The sequence below is a fragment of the Crocodylus porosus genome, unplaced genomic scaffold, assembly GCF_001723895.1.
Source record: "Crocodylus porosus isolate Cpor-Errol unplaced genomic scaffold, CroPor_comp1, whole genome shotgun sequence".
Classification (NCBI taxonomy): Eukaryota; Metazoa; Chordata; order Crocodylia; family Crocodylidae; genus Crocodylus; species Crocodylus porosus.
In genome coordinates this window covers 14,757,175-14,779,461 of record NW_017728947.1, presented here as the reverse complement: position 1 = coordinate 14,779,461, position 22,287 = coordinate 14,757,175, and the positions used below count along the sequence as shown (strand labels likewise).

General features: G+C 43.0%; 1 protein-coding gene across 4 annotated transcripts in view; it reads left to right on the top strand.

The window, feature by feature from the left end:
• Positions 1 to 22,287, top strand: part of SBF2 (SET binding factor 2) — a 489,875-nt gene that overhangs the window by 428,225 nt on the left and 39,363 nt on the right. For 2 of the 4 annotated variants that reach the window (XM_019551415.1, XM_019551419.1), the window contains 6 exons: positions 6,936 to 7,073; positions 8,545 to 8,640; positions 11,490 to 11,561; positions 14,405 to 14,589; positions 17,363 to 17,539; positions 21,543 to 21,644. In XM_019551415.1, coding sequence (XP_019406960.1) covers positions 6,936 to 7,073; positions 8,545 to 8,640; positions 11,490 to 11,561; positions 14,405 to 14,589; positions 17,363 to 17,539; positions 21,543 to 21,644 — 770 coding nt within the window. The remainder of the gene's footprint in view (positions 1 to 6,935; positions 7,074 to 8,544; positions 8,641 to 11,489; positions 11,562 to 14,404; positions 14,590 to 17,362; positions 17,540 to 21,542; positions 21,645 to 22,287) is intronic. The other 2 variants (XM_019551417.1, XM_019551418.1) reach the window with 2 other exon arrangements.

The window sequence follows — 22,287 nt, the reverse complement described above, 5'->3', positions numbered from 1 at the left end:
CTGGCTGACTTGAATACGTCCAACCCCTCCAGAAGCTCCCTAACTAAATCCTCGCTAACCCGTGGCCCAGGTGTGCCTCCCCTGGGGCCCGAGGGGGGCCCAGCATGGAGGTGGCTGTTCTGGTCCCTACTTAGGAAGACGGAGGCGGAGAAATTGTTGAAGATGTTAGCTTTGCCGTCTGGTGTGATGACCAAGTTTCCCACTGGTTGGGCTGTGGAGGCCCCAGGGGAGGGCAGCAGGGCAGGAGCCTAAGCTCACAGCCTGCCCCACCCCCACCCCGCTCACAAGTCACAGGGGCACAGGTCTCCCCATCCTCTGGGAGTGCAGGCACCCACAGCAGGGAGCCAGACCCCCAACCCATGTTGGCAGCAGGGGTGGGAACCAGGCTGTACTATGCTGCAGCAGCCACCTCCTCCTGCCAGGGGCAGGGGGCTGTGGACCTGGGGCCCTGGCAGATGGGGGGCCCCCTCCAGCAGAGCTGGGGGGGAGGGTCAAGGGGTACCAGCAGGGCTGGGAGGGCTGTGGGAGGTGGGGAGTGAGGGATACCAGCAATGCTGTGGTGGGGGGAATGAGGGGCACCAGCAGGGCCAGGAAAGCTGTTGAGGAGAGTGAGAGTACCAGCAGGACCAGGAGGCTGTGAGGGGGGTAGTGAGGTGCCTTTCATTTTAATCACAGGTTTGGGGGTTTTATCAGAGAATTTGTGATTTTTTTTTTTATCAGGGAAAACCAGGATCCCTGCTGATTACACATCTGGTATGTCTCTCTTGTGCATGAATTTGGATGCCTTTCATTCTTATAACTACTTCAGTACCCTCAGTCCTTTCTTGTTCCTCAGAGCTTAGGACATAAAGGGTAAGGTGGCTTCACTGTGCATGTCTTCTCATCGCACAGAGATGTAAAAGATAAAATTCCTGGAGTGCCTGAATCTTTGACCAACTCAAATGCTAGGGCTTGGACACGCAATCAACTATATCATTTTATAGTGTGGCAGTGTGTATATCACTGGTACAAGTGTTTCATCTGTCTACATTAATAGGCTGGGGACAGGCATTACACATAAACCAGTTTAAGTGATCAGAAACTGGTTTAAACCTGTAACAGAACATAAGTTCAGTTCACAATAAGCAGTTTCAAAATGGCCAAAACCAGTTTGAGATAAACCTGGTTGAATGTAGTATCAGACTTAACTGATTGAGCCCAAATCAGTTTATGCAATGTCTGACCCAGTCCTTTTCCTGGTTTAAGTTAAATCAGAGTCCCTCAGCGTCCCAGCGTGCTCTCTGGGCTGGGCTGTCTGCTCCAGCACAGCAGGGCTGGCCCTGCCCCTCTGCTCTCTAACCTGAGCTGGGGTGGGGACATGGTAAGACACTGGCTGGGATGGCCTCATTAAGGCAAAGTGGACAGGGAGGGGGTTAATTCTTCCCTCCTTCTCCTCCCCCTCATGGCAGCTGGGGTCTGCCTGTCTGCCAGGCAGCGGCAGAGGGGGTGGTCAGGGCTGACAGACCCGAGCTGTGGTCCCTGGGGGAAAAGGGACAGGTGAGGGAATTAACCCTGTCCCTGCCCCTTCACCTTAATGGGGCCATGCCAGGATGCCATCTGGCCAAGTCCCAGCGCTGGAGTAGCAAGGGGATGGGAAAGGGCAGAAGCCTTTGTCAGACTGCCCAGGAAGAGGTTTATTCCCCACCTCCCTTCCCTGTCTCAATGGCAGGGACCACAGCTGTCTCTGCATGGCCCCATTAAGGCTAAGGGGGCAGGGAGGGGGTTAATTCCCCCCTTCCCACCAGGGGGACTGCAGCTGAGGTGGAGCACCCTCACTTCTCCCTGCCCCTCCCCCCACCGCAGGGTGGGGATTAAGGCTCTGTGCAGGACTGCCTGGCCCCAGAGGGCAACTCTTCCCCCTCCACCCCCCGCCACCACGGGGCTGGGAAGGAGGCTCTGTTTGGTGCTGCAGGGGGCAGGGAGGGGTGGGGCTCTGTGCAGTACTGCCCAGCTAGGCCTGGCCCAGCCTAGCCTGGCCACGGAGAGTGGCTGTCACTGAGCCACAGCTCCTGGGGGTGGCCCCAGCCCCACAGCCCTGCCCAGCCCGACGGAGTCCTGGCCAAGGCAGCCACATGGCGGGGCCAGGCTGCAAGAGTGGGGCCGTCCCCTGGAAGACTGGGCCATGCCAGGCAGCCCTGCACAGAGCCCCCACCCCTCAGTGGCAGAGTGGGGGAAGAGTCTTCCTCCAGCATCAAACAGAGCTCCCCTCCCCACCCCACGGGGGGGGAGGAGCAGGAGGAAGAGTCTCCCTGCAAGGCTGGGCAGCTCTGCACAGACCCCACTCCAGCATCATACAGAGCCCTGCTCCCCACCCCTTGGCTATGGGGGAGAGGGAGAAGGGGGAAGAGTCTCATTCTGAGTCCAGGCAGTACTGTGTGCCTGGATTGCTCCTGGCAGTAATGAGCTGCTGGGGTAGACAGAGTTCTCCCCTCCTCCTCCTCACCCCCAGCCACAGGGATCTGGCTACACTCCCTCTTCTCACACCCTCCAAACCCTGCAGGCCAAGGTGGGGGTTTAAACCTTTCCTCTGTTGTACTCAGGCATGCCCAGGCCTGGCCACCCCCTCCCTCTCCACCCCACTCAGCTCAGCTCAGCTCAGCTTCCCTGTGAAAGGGAAGGGAGGGATGCTCTAATACCCTGGGCCTCTAGCTGGAGCCACTGCAGGCATGTGCCTGCACTTGCAAAGCTGTTCAATCTTTGTAGACTAACCTGCAAAGATTGAATCAATTCAGGTTTGGGCTTTCTTAATGTCTGTCCGTAGCCATATTGTTAATTATTTGTAGCTGGGGCAGTTCTTGCATAGGTTTTTATTTCCTGTTTGTTGTTTTTTGTTTTTTTTAATAGACAGTTTATTGATAAGCTTCCTTTACCCTATGTACTCATTCTGAGATTCTTGTTTTTCTGTTCAGTACTTTTTAAATGGCTGACATCAAATAACTATGTTTTACAGCTTACCCTTCTTATGGTGGAACAGTCCAAGATAATGATGTGCATGGGTGGTGTCTGAATTACTTAGGAGAGGGCCATGTTCCAGAACTCTGCTCTGTGTCAACTCTTCTTCTAGAAGGGAAAAATCAATGCAGTGCTGAACCAGTCCATCACTCCAAGTACTCATGGTGCTTGTTACAAGTCATATTCATTCAGCTTCCACTTATGAAAAGTTCAGTAAGGAGCACCACTTCCAGAATTGGAGCATGTATCAGTTTGTACAGTCAAGTCAGAAATCCTTTCCTTGTACTCCTACCAAAAGCCTGAAATCACTCCCACTGCTACCTCCATGCTGAAATTATAGCTGGCACAGATGTTTCCTAAGCAGACTAAAGAATGCACTTTGTCTGCTGCTAATTGTACAGTGTTGACATTGGCACTGAGCTTCACATCAAGGCCTATCTGACAGTAATGTCCAGGTAATAGCTATATGGTGACATCCCTGTAGGATTGGTACCAGAATTACTTGTTGAGAGATTTGGAGTAGTTATCATCAAATTACTTTGGCAACCATGTGTCCTACTTCCCAAGACACTAAACTGAGATAACTTTGGATATTAGTGGGTCTTTAAGATAGCAAACACCTCCCTGGTCTTCATAACCATATTGCCGACTGATGCATCTGAGAACCACAGATGGTCATTCAAATCTACAGCTATCTGCTGCAAAAGGTTTCAGAAGTGATTCTATTTACAGCCACCAATACCCACGAAACCCAGAAATTTAAAGAAGCGAAGGCAAGCTGTAGGTTACATCATAATATTTTTAGCATGGGCCAGGCAGATTTGGTACTCCAATCTAGTGAACCTGTCAGTGCAGAAACCACCTCACCATTTCTTTCTGACTGCAATTGTTACACTCTGAATTAGTGATTCTACACTCACCCAGAACCTTGGCATCTAACAGTCTGGATGCTGGCTTGATGACGTTTATGGAGAAAAAACTTCTGCTGAGATTCACAATATATCAGTATAAAGCAGAAACCCCTCAATCAGACAGTCATACAGGGCCAAATTGAAGATGTTTTCCTCACTATAGTTCCTGGCACGTTTATTTTATTGTGCAATGGGATCTGATCCATGATCCCAATAATTGTACCTCCTACCATGCCACACATGCATGGCAAGAGGTGTCTTTGTTGGGATTGGGGATCAGATCCATTACACAATTACTACATGCCAGTGCAGGAGGAGCTCAGGCTCCTAAAAAGGACTGCTTGGGCCAACAATGGTCAGTCCTGGTTCAGACAGCCTCCAGTATGATTGGATACTGGGGCTGTCCAGGCCAGACTGACAGTCAGCTGACTGGCAAAACCCTGTGCCCAGCAACTCTGGCCAGGCTACTGGGTGTAGTGGATCAGAAGTTCCCAGTGCAGTGGGGAAAGGAGGTGGTTGAAGGGCTTCCCTCTCTGGGGACTTTAAAATCTGCCAGGAGCCTGTCATCTGCCACACCCAACAGTCCAGCCAGAGCTGGCAGGTGTGGGGCTTAAAGTCTGCAGCAGAGGAAGCATACTCTTTGAAGTTCCCTAGGTGCCAAGAGCCAGAGAGCAGGGAGTCTCTCCAGGTCCAAGTCCCTGAGGAGTTTTAAAAAGCACAGCTGCAGCCTACCTACAGTTGCATTCTTTAAAACTTTTTGTGCACCATGCAGAGCATGGCCAGCTGGGGATCTGGGGGCTCCTGCCTCCCCAGCTACCCATGGCCTGCACCAGAAAGTGGCACCTGCAGCATGGGAGCAGGGAGCTAGCTCCTACTTTTATGGGTGTTCCAGGAACTTAAAGAAGTGGATGTGCAGCTGAGGCTTCCAGCTGCATGCCTGATTTTTAGAGGTCCTGGATGCAGTGGGCCTGACTTTAGGTAGATACTCTCTAATGTCAAGATAATGGCCTCCCCACTCTTTCCTGAAAACCCAGCCACTTGCCCCAGGACAGCAAGTTGTGCAGTTCCTACTCCCCTGACCTGACCAGCCTATTTTTGGCCCCTCAACTACTCCTGCCCCCCCCCCAACCTGATCCCACCAGCACCTTTCCCCCCACCCCATCCCACCCTAAGTTACTTACCTCAGCTGCCCATGCCACTCCTGGCAGTGGCAAACTTCTCCATGTGCCATGCCTGGTTTAGGTCTAGGTGGCTTGAAGCAAGCTACCTAAACTAAATGCAGCAGACACTTGTTCACACCCTGAAGTAGATGAGGTACCCAGAGCTATAACATGGAGTTTGGTACACATGTAGTCTTTAGTTCAGCTTCCACATTAGATCCTTATTTTAATGAGCTATAATACAATTCAGAATTGAAACAGAATTTCTCTTTCCACTTCCAAAGTCACCAAGAGAGAACATTATGGTAACTGCAGTTCTGTCCACACAAGGTCCACAAGCTTTCCTCCTTTCCTAGTGACTCCGAGTCCTATTGTATGAGATTCCTATTGCTGAAGGAACTTGAGTGGTGACTGAAGTACTCTGTACTTTATCCCCTTGTCTACAAGGAGTATAAGCATGGCCACAATGTACACAGCTCATCAAAAAAGTATACATAGGGTTGTGACAGGAGTATCGCTATCAGAGCTTTTCTGGGGTGGCTCCACCCTCCTGTAATGGGCCAACCGCCTGCTTACTCGCCTGCCACACCTTGATCTTACTTAATTAGAAAATGGTTGTAATCAGCAGGAGGCTGCCCATTTTTTCCACGCCCCAATGACAGGGGGCACTACCTGCGGCTCCTTTTCCTCACCTACACCACAGCCCAAGCCTCGCAGATGGAGTTGACATGGTTTGACCTGGGCCCTGTTATGTTCTGGCCCTCCTCTTTACCCCCAGGGCTCCTTGCTGCCCCCTCTCGCTCACTCTGGAGCTCCTCGCTGCCCCCTCTCGCTCGCTCTGGGGCTAGGGCCACTGCACCCCGCAAATGCTGCACCCTCTCAGGCACCAGGAACCCCCACGCTACTGGAGAGTCCCTGTGAGGCCTCCTCCAACCCCTAACAGCCTCACCTGGTCCTCCAGTCAAAACAGTAAACATAAAACATAAAGCCTGTGGGCTACAACATAAAACCTAGACCATCCGGTCAAACAAAATCTACTCCCTAGTAGAGAGTGAGGGGGTGGGGGGGAAAGAGGTCTTTCCAACCCCAGCAGCGACCAGGGGATGCACTCACTGCCAGAGTCCTCCCCTCTGTCTGTCCGAGCTGAGTCCCTACTCCCACAACTGCTGGAGAGGGACTGCCCGCCTGGGCTTAAGAAGGGATAAGCCCTGCCCCTTCCTGTCAGCTGGTTTTCCTGGTTGCCCCAGCAACCAGCACCTGTGCAGCCCTGGTGACTGGCAGCTGAGCCTCCCCCTTTCTGCCACTAGGGGTCTCCCCAGAGCAGTCTCCACTCTCAGGCGCAAGGCACCTGAGTGTACTGCAACAAGGGTGCATGAATATCAATCATGGAATCTGTGCAGGCAACACATCTCAAAGAATTTGATACAGTCAGGCAAATAACCATTCTGTTTGAGTTTTTAACTTGTATATGGTAAACAAATTATTCTATATATTCAGTACTAACTTTTTTTAAATGTTGAATTTTGCAAACAGGTGCCACAAAGTTGCTGTATCATTTCTTATTCTGAAGGTAGTGGAAAACTATAGTATCTCTAGTATGATTCTCTGGTGACCATTGATAATCAGGCATTTTTTATAATGACCACTGAACAATTTACTTCCTTTTTAAACCACTGATTTTTTTTCCTAGATTGAAACACATGCAAATGAGGCTAAATAGTTGATGTATGTAACAGAAGAATGCAAAGTTCGCTCACTATTCTCATTCACAGTCGGATCTTTTATGCTTTAGTTACCTATGCTGCTTGGATCATAAACATACAAGTAAATATAGCATTATTTATCTGTTTTGTATTTTTCTATATTCATTTAGCTCCTGCCTCTTTAGAATCTTCAAGCAGTATAGAACAAGAGAAATACCTACAAGCCTTATTGAATGCAATTTCCGTCCATTACAAAATGAATGGCAGTAATACTTTAACTGTAAGACCAGCAATTGCTCTGTCGCCAGGTAAAATTGTAGTGTATTGTCTATGTTTCTGTAACTAAGAGGAAAAGTGAAATCACTCTGATGGTGTATGTGTTAGATTACCTAATCAGAATTCTGTTATTCAGAAGAGTGCTACACCCTTCAGGCATCTTGTTCACTTCATTTTTTTGCAGACAATATTTCAAAGTGTTAAGAACACGAAAAGATAAATGTCTATCCAAAAGACTTTTTTCTCTGGCCAAAATTATAGATCAACCTTGTAGTTTTTTACATTCTTTTTTTTACTATTTTTGCCAATAAATTATGTATTTATGATGAAGGGCAGTTGCTGAGAAAAAAGCCATAAATCATAAAATCGTAGAAAATTATGAAGACCTCAGGAAGTCATCTATGGATGACCTCAGTAGGTCATCTAGTTCAACTGCCTGTGCAAAACAGGACCACCCTCAACTAAATCATTCTAGCTAGGGCTTTGTCAGGCCAGGCCTTAAAAACCTCCAAGGATGGAGATTCCACCTCTCTAGGTAACCCAAACTCCTAGTGAGAGAGTTTTTGCTAATATCCAACTTAAACTTCCCTTACTACAACTTGAGACCATTGCTCCTTTTTTTGTGATCTGCCACCACTGAAAAAGCCTAGCTCCATCCTCTTTGGAACCACCCATCAGGTAGTTAGGTAGCATCCAAACATTACAATTTATATTTCCAAATATTTTTCCTAAAGCAAAAATGTGCCACGTTGTAAATGCAGTAGTTACAGTTGTATTTGTATTATATAGATGTCACTATTATCACTGATAAATGTTTTACTCTTTTATAGCAAGCATATTAAATATGGTTTTACTTCAAATAAAAGAGGATAAGAAACATTATTTAAAGTTATGTGAAAATTTGTGAAGGAATTGCATATGAAGTATTCAGCTGCAATGGTAACTGAGGGTGCATAAGTAGTAGTTATTTTCTTGTGTTTTGCTTCCTTAGAATAAGTTTCATTCTTATTCCAGATGTAGGGTTTTTTTGTAAATAAATTTACAATTCTTGTAATACATGCTATTTTAGCTATGTCTGAGTTAAATCATTAAGAAAATCATCACTATTCTATTTCAGTTATCAAGTGATGAAACCTGGTATAGGGTTCACGTAAAGGTAACCCTGATGTGTTAGAAACAGGAGCATGTGGTTTAAAAGTTTGTCTTCTTGGCTTAATCAGTTGGTGGAACTGGCCTGGAACACCTAAGTGACAGCTTTTCTTGTAAAGTAACATCATCCCCAACTGTGCATGCTTTGCTTCATTTGTCATTATATATGTTGATGGCACTAGCTATTCCTAACCCTTTGTAATGTTGCAAATGTATATATGTTGTTTCTTTTTCTTAATTGGCAGCAATTAGAAGCATTATACATGAAAAGAAAGCATTTTTTCATTTGAGTAATGTGTTAGTCTGAATGATATTGTAGTTTTTTAATCTTATATTCTTTTTGACTGACTTTAGGCACTGAAAGGAGGGCTTCAAGATTGTCCACTGTGTTTAAGCAGGTAGTGCCAGGACACTTGGATGTAAATCTATCCAATAGCTTTGCTCGAGGAGGTTAGTAAGACTAGCTAAAGACTAAACATTACTGTTATCTGAAATAAGAGATATACTATAATGTTAGTAGTGAAATAAAAATTAGTCTACATGTCAATTAATTCCATTATAAAATAATAAGATACATATTAGAGACTCTTAGTTCATCAGCCATACATGACTTTAAAACACCTCTTGTATAGTAGTTAAATTAAATGTTCATTCATTAATTGTTAACAGGATATTATTAGCATCCAAACATGTTCATTTTGCATTAGAGTTGTGGTTAAATAATGTCTTAGAATATCCACATTGTAGATCAATCCATTGTTTAGTAAAATTTCTGCAATAACATCTAAACATTCAGATGATTCATCTGAATAATTTTACTCCATGGAAATTAAATGCCCACATGCTTAGGAACTAATAGATAGGCTTGTACAGGGGCATTACAGTGGGCCACTAAGTGGTGAAGTGATTGAAGTTAATTTTAGCTGCCATTTTTACTTTGTGAGATGTATAAATGAAGGAGAGAGGTCAGTGTGCAGAAAGCTGTATTTAAAACAAAATAAATAAATCATTTATTAATAAATCTCAATAGGTTGTTACTTTTGAGTTTTGCATGCCTGGGTATTAACTGTGGGTAGCTGACATGCCCCGGGAAGAAGAAAAATAACTATTTTAAAATATGGCTGTAAGTTCTTGGTGAAAGGGAGATAGGGAAGCAGAACTGGGACACTAACCATGGTGCACTCCTCAAGCAAAGCTGTTTTCACGTACCAGTGGTGGGTCACTGTAGCATCAACAAAAATAAAGACAAAGGTTTTTTCTTGTGGGGGGAGGAGAGGATATCTGCAGTGAAATGCAACTTACTTTTGCTCTTCAATTATGAGCCACTTACTGCAATTTTAAATTGTACAAGTTGAAAAAAGCACTGTATTGAGCACCATAAAATTCATTTTTAGGAATAAGAATAAAGATGCATGATCCCTTTGTCTCGGATATCTGTAAATGGATACAATTTGGATAGGGAGACCTGGGTGATGTTTCTCAGTTATTGCTGCTTACTAGTTAAAAGGGAGCAATGAGAAAGGAGGGAGAGAGGCTATCTTAACTACAGCAACTCCATATGCCTGGAAGATGCAGTTGTGAGAATCCTGCTGATATGCAGAAGTATCTGATAAATTCCATAGATCCAAGATGAGGGTTTCTTTTCCCCCATTCAACATGGGGAGGGAAAGCAACTTGTCTTGGATTCAAGTACACGTGAAACAGAGAGGGCCAGCTGCGGCTATAGTTAAGGCCATGGTTGAGGTCAGAGCTGCAGGTACTGCCCACTCTCCCCTGTCCCTCACCTGCTGCCCACAACCTGTGCTTCCTGGTGCTTCTTCCCCTCCCTCCACCACCACTGCTTACCTTCCTGTTACAGCTCCAACACTGGTTGGGGGCTGTGCTCTGGCCAGGAGCAGGGAGCACAGAGCATGTGATGGCTTTGGTCCCAGTCTGACCACACAGCAGCAGTGGCAGCTCTTGTCTCAACACTAGGGCCAGGGCAGAAGCTGCTGCCAGCACAGCAGCTTACCTCCCTGCAGCGGTAGTGGGTGGTGAGGACAAATTTAAGATGACCCTCCAAAACTTAGATTTTAAACATGGAAAAAGTATAACCAATTTCCTTTTTTCATTTTTAGAATCTAATTATCTTAAGTTATCTTAAGTTCGAAGTCATCTTGGATTCGGATAAATACAATATATCAGATGATGGCACCGTTCTGATTAAAGAGAGAAGATAAGGAGTTGAAGTGAAGGGGAGTTGCGGGGCAAGAGGAGGAGGGGGAGGAGTATCTCCATACAAAGTGTGTAAACACCGGACCGTCCACGTTCAATAGTAGGACACTGTGCTCTTGAAAGAAATCCTAAGATGACACCATTTATATCCAACTTCTAAACTTGAAGAACTCCCATTACTGCTAATATTTAATTTTGGTTCTGTTAGGTTTTATGCCCTCTCATGGTTAGTTTAACAATGTTTCACAATGCTGCAACTTTTGGTGAAATATCTGGAACAGAGAATGTAAGATACAAGAGATTTTTGATCAAACAGAAAAACAGACCTTAGGCAGGCAGCCTGAAAGTAGTGGTATTTTTAAGATGTTAATCATCAATACATTTATTTTAGAAAATAGGAGATTAAAGCTAGAATCACTGAAATATGCATGCAACTCTCAAAAGACTCTATAGTAAATGTTGCAAATATTTTTTTCTCTCTCTCTCCTTCATATTTCAATATTACCCAAAAAGTAAATACATAAGAATAAATATATATTTATAGTCAGTGAGCCATTTTATCACAGTAAACAAGCCAGCCGCTTTAGCATCCATTTAATAATCAGATTATGCAGAATTGTTGTAAAATAAACTCAGTATTCTAACCTTGGTTCCCCTCTTCCTTTTCTTTATTTTTATTAGTCATTACACACACAGGACATTACACACACAGACAATGAGGTGTCTAGCTATGTGATTGAATGGCTGTTTCCATTTGATATAATAAGTATATAATAACACATCTATTAAGCTGTGCTGCATGTGTAGAATTATTGCAGGGTCCTCAAAAATCATTCTCTTTAGTAATAAGTGCTTCCTTACCATTTTACCTTAGTTTTTTTTGGCTTGATTGACATATTGTCTTGTCATGACTAGGAAATGTGCTGTCTATTAAATTAAGTACTGTCAAATTTGTTCTGGTATAATTCTAGATCTGTGGAAATTGACAGTAACCCTTTTCTTCTCTCCTGTTCAATTTGCTATGACTATCTCGCTGCAATGTCCATTCCATTCCTCCCTCTTCTGTCTTTACTGTTATCTACCAGTGCTTGGGTACAGAGATAAGTGTTTCACTCATTCACATTCCAAATCAGCAGCTAAGGCAAGAGTCCATCAAGGTACTGTATTCTGTGTCCTGAAAGCAATATTCTATTCTACCATCTCCACAGTTGGTTTAATGTTTTATTTCATGCTATGCATTAGATAACCTTAACTCTGTATTAATTAATAGTTTTGACAGTGAATATATATGGAAATGACAGTGATTCAACACAGTTTTGCATAGCTTATTCTTACATTGTTACAAGTGACTGCAGAGTGAGCTCCAGATTTTAAATACACCCCTTTAAATTTGTTTGTCTTTGTTAAAATTATAAAAACCAAAAAGCATTTCCCAAAACAATATTCATCGCTATTTCTGATGTCTAGCAGAGTAACTAAGAAATGTTATACAGTCGGGACTTTCTTGACATCGTCACTGATACTGCTGGTGAACAGAGAAGTAACAACTTCTTGCTCAGCTAGAAATGCACAGAAACATAATGTGTATAAAAGAAGCCATATTTTCCAAAATTTCACTGCAAAATAAAACTGCAAAAATTAAACACCAGATAGAACAGAAAGAAACCACCTTTAATTGCTGTTATCGGTAACCGGTAAATGTATTAGTCTGCAACTATTTGTAATTGGTTCTTTGCTTTTGCTTGTTTTGCCACAAGCCATGATGACAGCGTGCTTTTGACAGTTACAAAATATATCCTACCTTATTTTTTCCTAGTATTTGGTCTTCTTTACTGGAATTTCCTCCTTTCATTCACAAAATGAATAACAATTTATAAATTGTTACATGCCTGTTATGAATCTTAATCACATATTTAGCCACATACCACATATACCCTTTCCCATCCCTCTTGCTCTCCATATTGGCATGCAGATCATAAGCAGAGTAACTGATTTTCTGTGCCAGAATGGAGGAAACGTGGAGACTTGTACTGGCAGAGTTCACTGTTCAGGTTCAGAGCTACAGTGTTGACCCTTTCACAGCCATTGTCAAAAGCTCCTGCTGATTCAGTAGTGGATGTGAAACTGTTAATAGTGTAGCATTAGTTGATATCACAGGGTCAGAACTCAGTCATGGCTCGAAAAATCTTTTTTTTGTTCATTCTGCCTTCCCAAAACAAGTGCATGTCTTCTTTTTTGGAGGTACATGATGTGCAAAAAAAAGTACTGTAATACAACTTCTGTTATGGCTTCAGATATGGAAGAAAAACTAATATTAAAGGTAATGTTTTTGTAAGTGAGGTACTTTAGACAACTGGCTTTCTTTGGAGGAGTTGTTTAAAGAGTTGATCTGTCACCAGCCTTGTTTCTAACAAACCTTCTCATTTATTCCTACCTGTTTGTTTACATCTAAAGCTGTAAGCCGAACAAGCAGGCTCTGCTGTACAGATAGGCAAGAGCTATTGCTTCATGCTATGCATTAGATAACCTTAACTCTGTATTAACTAATACTTTTGATAGTGAATATCTATAGAAATGACAGTGATTCAACACAGTTTTGCATAGCGTATTCTTACATTGTTACAGGTGACTGCAGAGTGAGCTCCAGATTTTAAATACACCCCTTTAAAAAGCAGACAGGCTGTGCTGTACAGATAGGCAACAGCTACAGTGCTATTGCTTGGATAGAAATTCTGTGCTAAAATCCTATACCTGATTCAGCATTATCAGCAGTTCTTATCATTTATACATGAAGTCTCAACAAGTATTGAGTTTGAATAAATATGTTTTCCCCATTTTTATACCATAGAGGAAAAACATTCTCAAGTAGATATTTTTGGTGCCTCAAGTTGTGGATGTTGTTTTTATATTTATAAGCAAGGAGGGGTTATTATGGTCTTCTCTAGTCTGACTTAAAACAGAATTTTAGACAAAGAAGAATTTCACCAATTTATTGAACACCTTACTTGAAATACCTGTGCAAGCTTCGATTTCTAGAAAATATTGAGCGTTCATCTTTCAAAATCAGGCACTTTAAGAAGATACATTGGCTGTGCAGAAATTGACTAATGAAAAATCACTAGTCATTAATCCAAAAACCTTTCCTTGGTTAAACAAGGTGCAAACTTGTCTAAATTAAAATAAAAGAGCTGTCAAGTTACTTAGTCCATCTCTCTGTGAATGCAGCTTAAACCCCCCCCAGTGAGGGGCCAGCGTGGCAGCCATCGGCCCCCACCTCCTTGCCCCGGTAGGCTTCTGCAGTGCCCTGAGACCTGGTGGCTCCCTTTGAAGAGCCAGCCTTTTATTTTCAGTAAGTTTTTCTGTTTTTTCCCCGTGGATTTCATGGGCAATGCCAGATTTTGCAAAATCCACAAAATCACGATTTCAGGAGGCCCCTGCTTATAACAAACTGTATTTTAAATAGTCTCTCGGTTATTGAAGGAGATGCTTCTGTAATAGCAGAGCTATTCCTACTAGGTAAGCCTCTAAAATAATAGGCCTTGAGGCAAGGAACTCTACAGAACTTATGTCCCCACTGCTGAAAAGAGCACTTAGCTCTTTTCTATAGAATGCGCATTTCTATAGAATGCACATTTATTATTTCAAATTGTTATTCATCTTTGTATCATGTTATTGATTTGATAGTAATCAGTATTAGTAGAATGTAATGTGTTTAAGTAGTGTGTAGAATATATAATGTTGAACTGGATTGGAATTAGTCTCCTACATTTAGCTATCCTACAGTAATGCAGTTTGGGAGATGATTACTATATTAGCATTGTGGAATAATATTTTCTAATTATTTCTTTCCAGTGCATGATTTTTTGTTGCATCCTGTGAAAACTGCAAATGTCATACACACCTTACTTTCAGAGTTTATTTGCGTGTGCATGCTTTGTGTTCTGCAGTATCTCAATTTCATGAAAGATATTGTTTTATAATATTTTTATTTTTTATGAAGGTGTCTGGGCAAGTCTTCGTTCTAGCAACCGGTTTATCAGCACTCAGACACCATTCCTAGATGTTGGGGCAAGACTGGCAGGGAAAGATAACCCAGCTGCCTACAGTAACAGCAACTTTTTGCAAAACCAGCTCCTGAAACGTCAAGCTGCCCTCTACATATTTGGAGAAAAATCTCAATTAAGGGTAACACCTCTCTTCCCTATAATTTAAGAGTTTGTATTTGGTTGCACTTGGTAACATTATTTTTTTTTCCTTAAATAACAGAAAAATGGTCGAGAAAAAGCAGGTAGGTAACTCGTGTTAGCATATAAACTTTTATAAGGATTGTTAATAGTGTTTGCAATGCAGACATACCTTCAGATTTCTGTTGTCTTTTGATTTGGAATGCAGTATATACTATAATACTATTTATGGCAGTACATCACGCCATGAGATGAGGTAATCAAACATATTTGTCATAAGGCAGTGCACATTTTAATTGCTGTTTATACTTTAAATAACAATTTACAGTATTTGGGAATTCTAAAACAGATATAAGGGAAATGTAACATATTTATTTACTCATTCTGTTTCAAGATAGTTAAATTCAGGGATCTGTACAATTCTAGGTTAATTTGATTTCCCAGTTCTTTCAGAAAGTTTGTCATGAGAAAGTAGAAAGTTTTTTTTGCGATCGCCAGAAATGTGAAGCACCCAGTAATGTTGGAAAAGTATAGGACAGCTTTCCACTCCCACCCTGCAGTGTCGTGTCATCCAGCATGCAGAGATCCCCAAGGACCTGTGGAGACGCACTGGATAGGGTACCCAATCCCAGTGTACAAGGTTGGACAGAGACAGTTCCAGGTCCCTGATGACCGAATCCTGGCATACAAGGATGTCCAGGCTCCCAAAGTCCAATCCTTTCATGCAGTGGTGAGAGGGTGTGCAGATAGGCCCACCCCCAAGGCGAATCCCAACATGTGGGGGCGGTTCTGGGCCCCAGGCCTTATCATGACACTTTGGGCAGGAAGGTAGCTGTCTAGGACACTGAGAGTTTGTTCCAGCCTCCAGACCATCCCACTTGCACTTGGGTGGCCCACACAGGCAAAAGCTTGAGCATCACTGGCCAGGGCAGACTCTTCCACTAGAGCCCAGGCAAGGACTATGCCCCCCTGTCCTAGCAGCAAGGAGCTCCAAACTCCCTGGTCCAAGATTGCGATCAGGGAGCAAGGGCTGGGAGGTCCTTATCTCCCAGCCCCCACTCTGCCATCACTATTGGGGAGCAGGGGGCTGGGAGATTCTTATCTCCCAGTGCCAGCTCTGAGGTTGCAAGGCTGGAGCTGGGAGATACTTAGCTCCCAGCGCCAGCTCTGCAACCTTGGGATCAGTGCTGGGAGACCCTTATTTCCCAGTTGCACAACTGCGGAGCTGTGGCAAAAGATAAGGGTCTCCCAGCCTGAGCCCCTTGACCACGGAGCTGGTACTGGAAGATAAGGATCTCCCAGCCTGAGCCCCATGACTGTGTATCTGGTGCTGGGGGATAAGGGTCTCCCATTGCCAGCCCCATGGTGCAGAACTGGTGTTGGAAGCTCCCTGGTGGTAGGGGCTGGGGAGCCTGTTCTCCGCCCAGCTCCACAAGTGCGGAGCTGAGCAGGGAACAGACTGGGCAGCTTATTCCCTGCTCAGCTCTACAAATGCGCAACTGGGTAGGGTCCAGGCTGGATAACTTGTTTCCCGTTCAGCTCCACAAGTGCTAGAGAGCTCGCAGAGCCTGGGGAGTGTGCTTGCAGAGGAGAGCAGGGAACAAGCTCCTCTTCCCACCCAGCTGCACATTCGTGGAGCTGAGCAGGGAACAAGCTCCTCAGCTTGTTCCCCAGCCTCTTCCCCACCCAGCTCTATGCTTATGGAGCTGAGTGGGAAACAGGCTCCCCAGCCTCCGTCCTACATGCAGGGCAGGGGCTGGGAACTGACCTGGTCAGGAGCAGGTCCCAACCCTGTGCCCCGATTGGGTGATTGAGGTATGGGGCTTGAAAAGAGCTGCAGGGGTGGGGTAGGTCCTAGCCCCATGCTCCAATCTGCTGCTGGGGCAGCTAGCAGTGAGCTAAAAAGGTATAATAAAAATAAAACAATTCCCCAAATAATACACCAGAGTTTATTTTTAGTTTTTTAATGAATGCAAAATAAAACCCCTGCCAAAACAAAGGTCTGCCAGCTTGCTAGTATAAGCCTAGAAGTTCCAAGGATTTTTTTAATCGTGTTTTTGTTTGCACTTGACAAAGATTATGATACATAAGTAAAAGGAGGACAAAAATAAGCAGCATAACCATTAAAATATGTAAACATTTTCTATAAAATGCTACTGAAACTTCGTTTTCATTCCATAAAAAACCTCATTCTGAACTAGAAGCAGAAATCAGAATTTTGAATTTCCTGCAAAATAGTTTCTATTCTGATTTTATATTATTTTTACATTTTTAATACATTATTTTAAATTTTAATTAATATTTATATTTTTTTAGACTTTATCGTTAGGGTTAAACAGAAAGTAAAATATAATTGGTTAATATGATTCTTAAGAGGTAATTGGTATTACATTTGATTGGTTTGATAACCGGTATTCAGATTAATTTGGTATTTGCACTTGTGTGGTTATTTGGTTGTTAGCAGCAACAGATCCAGGAAGGGGGTTGAAATGTTGATAGATAGATAGAGAGGTAGATAGATCAATAGATAGAAAAGAATGTCTGCCTTAAACCAGCTCTCTGTGTAGATGGGGACTCTCTGGGAGAAATTATGTTTTTGTACCTTTCTTAAGTGTTGTAAGAATCATCTTGTACCAAACAGGATTTTAAATGAATAGAATATGAAAATACATTTGAAAATTCTTAGCAATAAAACACTCCTGCTCACATTGAAATTCCTGATTAAAAATATGCTTCTCTGCTGAATAACATGTCGTCATCTTCTCCCCCCACAGGGCTTCAAACTTGATTTTGCTTTAAATTGTGAATTTGTTCCTGTTGAGTTTAGTGACATCCGACAGACGAAAGCCAGTTTTAAAAAGCTGATGAGGGCTTGTATTCCCAGCACCATTCCTACAGATACTGAAGTAACATTCCTTAAAGCTCTGGGGGATTCAGAGTGGTTTCCACAGGTAATTTATATGACAGATGCTTAAAAAAATCTATATGCAGTTCTGTTTACACAGAATAAATTCTGATATGTTCTGACAGAAATTAATGTGTTATCCTGACCAGAAAATCCTTTTCTTTCTTCGTCGTAATTATATTGCTTGAAATCAGTTATATGTTATGCACACACTGTTTTTTTAATACAGTGTTAGGATTTACTTATAGGAGACATATTTGACAACTAGATAGCATAATTCATTGCTCCTCATAATGTGGAACAAAACACAAAAATACAGGTTCCTATTTTCCTTTTTTCTAACTCTTTTGATTTATGGCTTGAATGCACAGTTTGTGTTTCCTTTAAAATGCACAATTATAATAATGTGGAACAAAAAAGTAACATTCTTTGCATCTTACTAATATGTACTATGTTGCATTTTTCTACACTGGTATTTAACAGAAACAGTAATTTATCTATGACATATGATGGATCAAACATGGCAAAACGTGTATGAGGATGTTTAAAGGCAAATTATGTGCAAATATGCCCCTCTCTTTCCCAACCCTCACACATACACGCAAGTTTTAATCAAATTAAAGCGTGATTAGGATTAGTCTCTGTTTAGTCCTGATGCAGTACTAAGGACCCCCTCTGCACATGCAGGTAAAGGCATGCTGGGATCTAATACATGTTCCATACCATTGTACCTCCTGCTATTCCATACATGCATGGCAGGTAGTGGGATTGTGGGATCACACGTTCGACGCCAGCATGCCTTATTGCAAAGGGAGCCCAGCAAGAAGCAAGCTTCCATGGCTGGAAGCTCCTTCAGTTTAGGGGCTCCCAGCCACGAGATCATTCCACGCACCCCCAGGGCTGGGGGATCGCAGCAGCTGTGATCCCCCAATCCTGGGGTTTTCATGCACCCCAGGGAAGCTGCACCTCCTGGCACCCAGCATCCTCTCCTGTGAGACTCTGTGTCCTCATGGCAGTGCTACCAGGACCCAGAGTGACAGCATCTGGGGCTGAGAGTCCCTACAGATGCAAGACTACCAGCCTTGGCTGGACATAGTACACCTCTGCACCTGGGAGCCTTGTCAGCTAATGCGGCTCCCTGCTGCACATACAAATTAAAGCTTGATAGCAGCTAGCCGAAAAGTTAGTACACATTTTTGAGATCTTAACTTTATAGCTGGTTGGAGCCTTTATTGTGTGATAGCTAATTTACACATGTAGCTGGTCTCTAGGTGATTGCACAATTACCTGGTACATTGTGGGATACTTGTGATGAGGGGGGTGAGTTTACATTTAATTTCCCACTTCGGTTGTGGATATGAGAGACTTTGGTTTTTTATCGTGACAATTTGTTTTGGACTGGACTTCCTTGTAAAGAGATAAATTATGCAGTTTGGATTTTAATACTATTTGTAAAAGTTGAACTTTTCCTTATTAGGAAAAATTGCAGTGTATTGCACTTTTTAACTAATATACCTAAGTTTCAAATTGTGAAATTTAAATTATTGTTGTGCATTCATTTAACTTGATTTCATACATTCACCTTGCAGTGAAGTGGCTTTTTTTTTCCTCAAACAACATGGGCCTCCTGCCAGCAAAAACAATGGTTCGCCTCCTTGCTGCTTGCAATAATGCAAGCCGTTCAGCTTTGACCTATTACAATTTCAGAGTGATATGTTACTATTGTTTTCTAAATGAGAAATGATTATGTGAATGCTAAAGGAAGTTAAGCATTTGATTATCTTCATAATGAAAATTAATATGCTTTTACTGTTTGTGTAGTAATATTTTAAGTATTTTCCTCTTTTCATCTTGTGATAACAGCAAAGTAGATTCAGATGAGTTTAAAGAAGAGCAAATGTTCTAAAGCAGGGGTGTCTGGGGCATGTAGCCTGGTCCAGTTCATAGACCAGGCTACATGCCAGATCCATCCCACAGTGCTGGGCTTGTGTGGATGCAGCATACACCACCCCTGCCTCGTGTGACACAAGGCAATTGTGAGTGTGCACTACATGCAGCATGTGGGGCCAGTCCAAGGCGCACACTATGTGTGGGTCCCATGTCAGACCAGCTATGCTTGCTGGATCCAGCACATGGATCTGGTCTATGGGCTCAATCCATACTGGCCCCATACCAGCAGCATGCACCCCAGGTTGGCTCCATGCCATGTGCTGTCTGCACCAGATGTACTCCATGTGCTGCATTCAGTGTATAGGGCCAAGGCCAGCACGTGCTGCATGTGATGCACATGTCAGAGACCCACAGATACCACTGTGGGTCAGATGATAGGCTTCCATGGGCCAAATCTTGCCCACATGCTGTATATCCCTGTTCTAAAGTGAGGTCATTGTTAGAAGGGCACTAGGGGTGATTCTGTTTCTCTTACATTTTCTTTCTCTACCTTCACTCTGTTCTCCCTGAGCCCTGTCTCTCTTCTTCCTAGATCCAGGACCTTAAATGCATCTTTTTCCATATTATTTCATATTATTCTTTCCTATACTGTTCTCTACTACTTTTTTATTCCACTCTTTCAAGCTTTTAGGATTCCTTTGACTAATTGTAACCTGTGCTAGGTTGGGTCAAGTCCATTAACACACACAGTAGGCACATCTACATGAGACGTTTACTGCACAGTAGACTAATTAGCAACATGGTAAATGTTGTGTGTCTACACGTGCACTCTGTTAGGCTGGAATAAACTAATTTACTCTGCCACAGGATAGTACTTGTATTTACAAGTGGAGTAAAAAGCTCCGCAGCAGCACATGTGTAGGCACTCCCCTGGCTGACTGGAGCACAAGGGTGCTTCAGTGCAGGGGCTGCCTGCTGGCTAGCCCTGCACTGAAACATCCTTATGCACCAGCCAGCCCCTCCACAGGAGGAGCGGCCCTGTTGAGCCACAGGGAGCAGCCCCAGGCTGGCAGAGTGACCCCCAGGGCCTCCTGCCAGCTGGGGCTGCTCTGATCCAGTTCAATGCGCTGCGATCCTGGGCACGTGTAAACACACACCTTGGAGCAATAAACTCTGGTGCAATAAGCACTGGAGTTTGTTGCAGTGCATTAATATGCACATGTAGATATACCCAGTGGGTTCCATCCTACTGCTAAAAACAGAACTAGTAAAGAACTATATACATAAATGCAGTTTATACAAGTGTGTTTTACATCCATCTTGGCATACTAGGACTAATAAAAAAAATGATAGAAACAGAACACAGAGAGACTCTTTTTAGTCATGGACTGTAATACTTTACTGTGATAAATAAGTTATTGATAAACCAACATAAGCTTGTTAATAAGAAAAAGAGGAACAGAGCCCAGTCTTATAAACACTTTTAAAATCCATTTGGAAATGTCTAAAATACTTTCCAGTGAATTAATGTCAAACTCTGAAGTGTTTAAACCATAGAAATGTTCTCTATAAATCTCCTATATGATGTTTTCCCATTCAACAATTCTAATGTATCTACTGACATTTATGGAATGGGGGATTTCTTGTGGGAAAATGTGTAAGGCCCACATAACTTATGCGCTCAATCTACAGTAAATTATCCTCTGTTGATATGTCTATATACTGTAAAGCAACACCATTGAGAGAGACAGTGGAGCTCTGCACGCACCAACTCTGAGACTAGCTTTCACACTAACAATGTATGAGCTCCTCCCATTTTCCTTTAAATCACTAAATATTTTTACAGCACCTATTTTATCACAAAATATAAGGAGAATTAGTGCGTCAGTCTAAGTTCTCCTGTCTTAGTTTTGATTTAGTTATAGTAAAACTCATCTGAAAACTTGACACATTGGTGTATGGTGATTTCAGACTCTGTCACAGTGCTACTAACCAACTATTCTGCATTGTTTGCACGTGTCATACAATTGCACAAAATTGCACATTTCATAAGATAGGAATTTTAAATACTTATTAATTATAAAATCACTACATTGGTCAGTAGTATCAAGAGATTTATCCTGAGCTCCAACATGTTACTTATGTTTAATATTATGTAGCTTCACAGGATAATGCAATTAAGTGTGATCATCTCAGAACTCCTTGAGAATGGTTCCTCGGTTATGGTTTGTTTGGAAGATGGCTGGGATATTACTGCACAGGTAAGCTGCTTTTCAAAACTTGCATGCAGCAGGTGCTGGTAAGGACAAATGCCAAGTATTAGATTTTTGTGGCTGAAATTTTATTAAACCATAAACTCCTAAAGACTACCTATTCAGTCATCACAGAAGAGGCTAGTGCAGTCTTATCTCTCACTGTCTTACATCCTTTATTGATTTCAAATTCAGAATGAAGTAATACATTTTTACCCAGTGTCCTGATGCATAGGTCAAACACCTACCCAAGTTCTGTAGTCCTGTTCAAACTACTGCCTTAGAAAGAGCTGAACCTCACTACAAAAGCTTGCTTTTTCTTCTAAGGGAAATGCAGTTCAGCATAGGTTGGAAGGTGAGTTAACAGGAATTACCTATTCTCTCTATCTGTTCGGGATTGGGAGGCCTAAACCCACACACCCCTAAATAATTTTACCCCTGACAAACTTATGCTAAGATGAGACGTGTGAAAGAAACCGTAAACCAGCAAATATGGGCAAATATGGCCCCCCAAGCCAGATCCAACCCACCAACTGATTTTATCTGACCTGCAGGTGGGCAGCAACACCATGCACAAGGTCCTGGGTGAGTTGCAGTCAGGCCCCAGCAGCTCTGGGTCCAGCTGACATGGTGCTGGGCATACAGGTGGGAC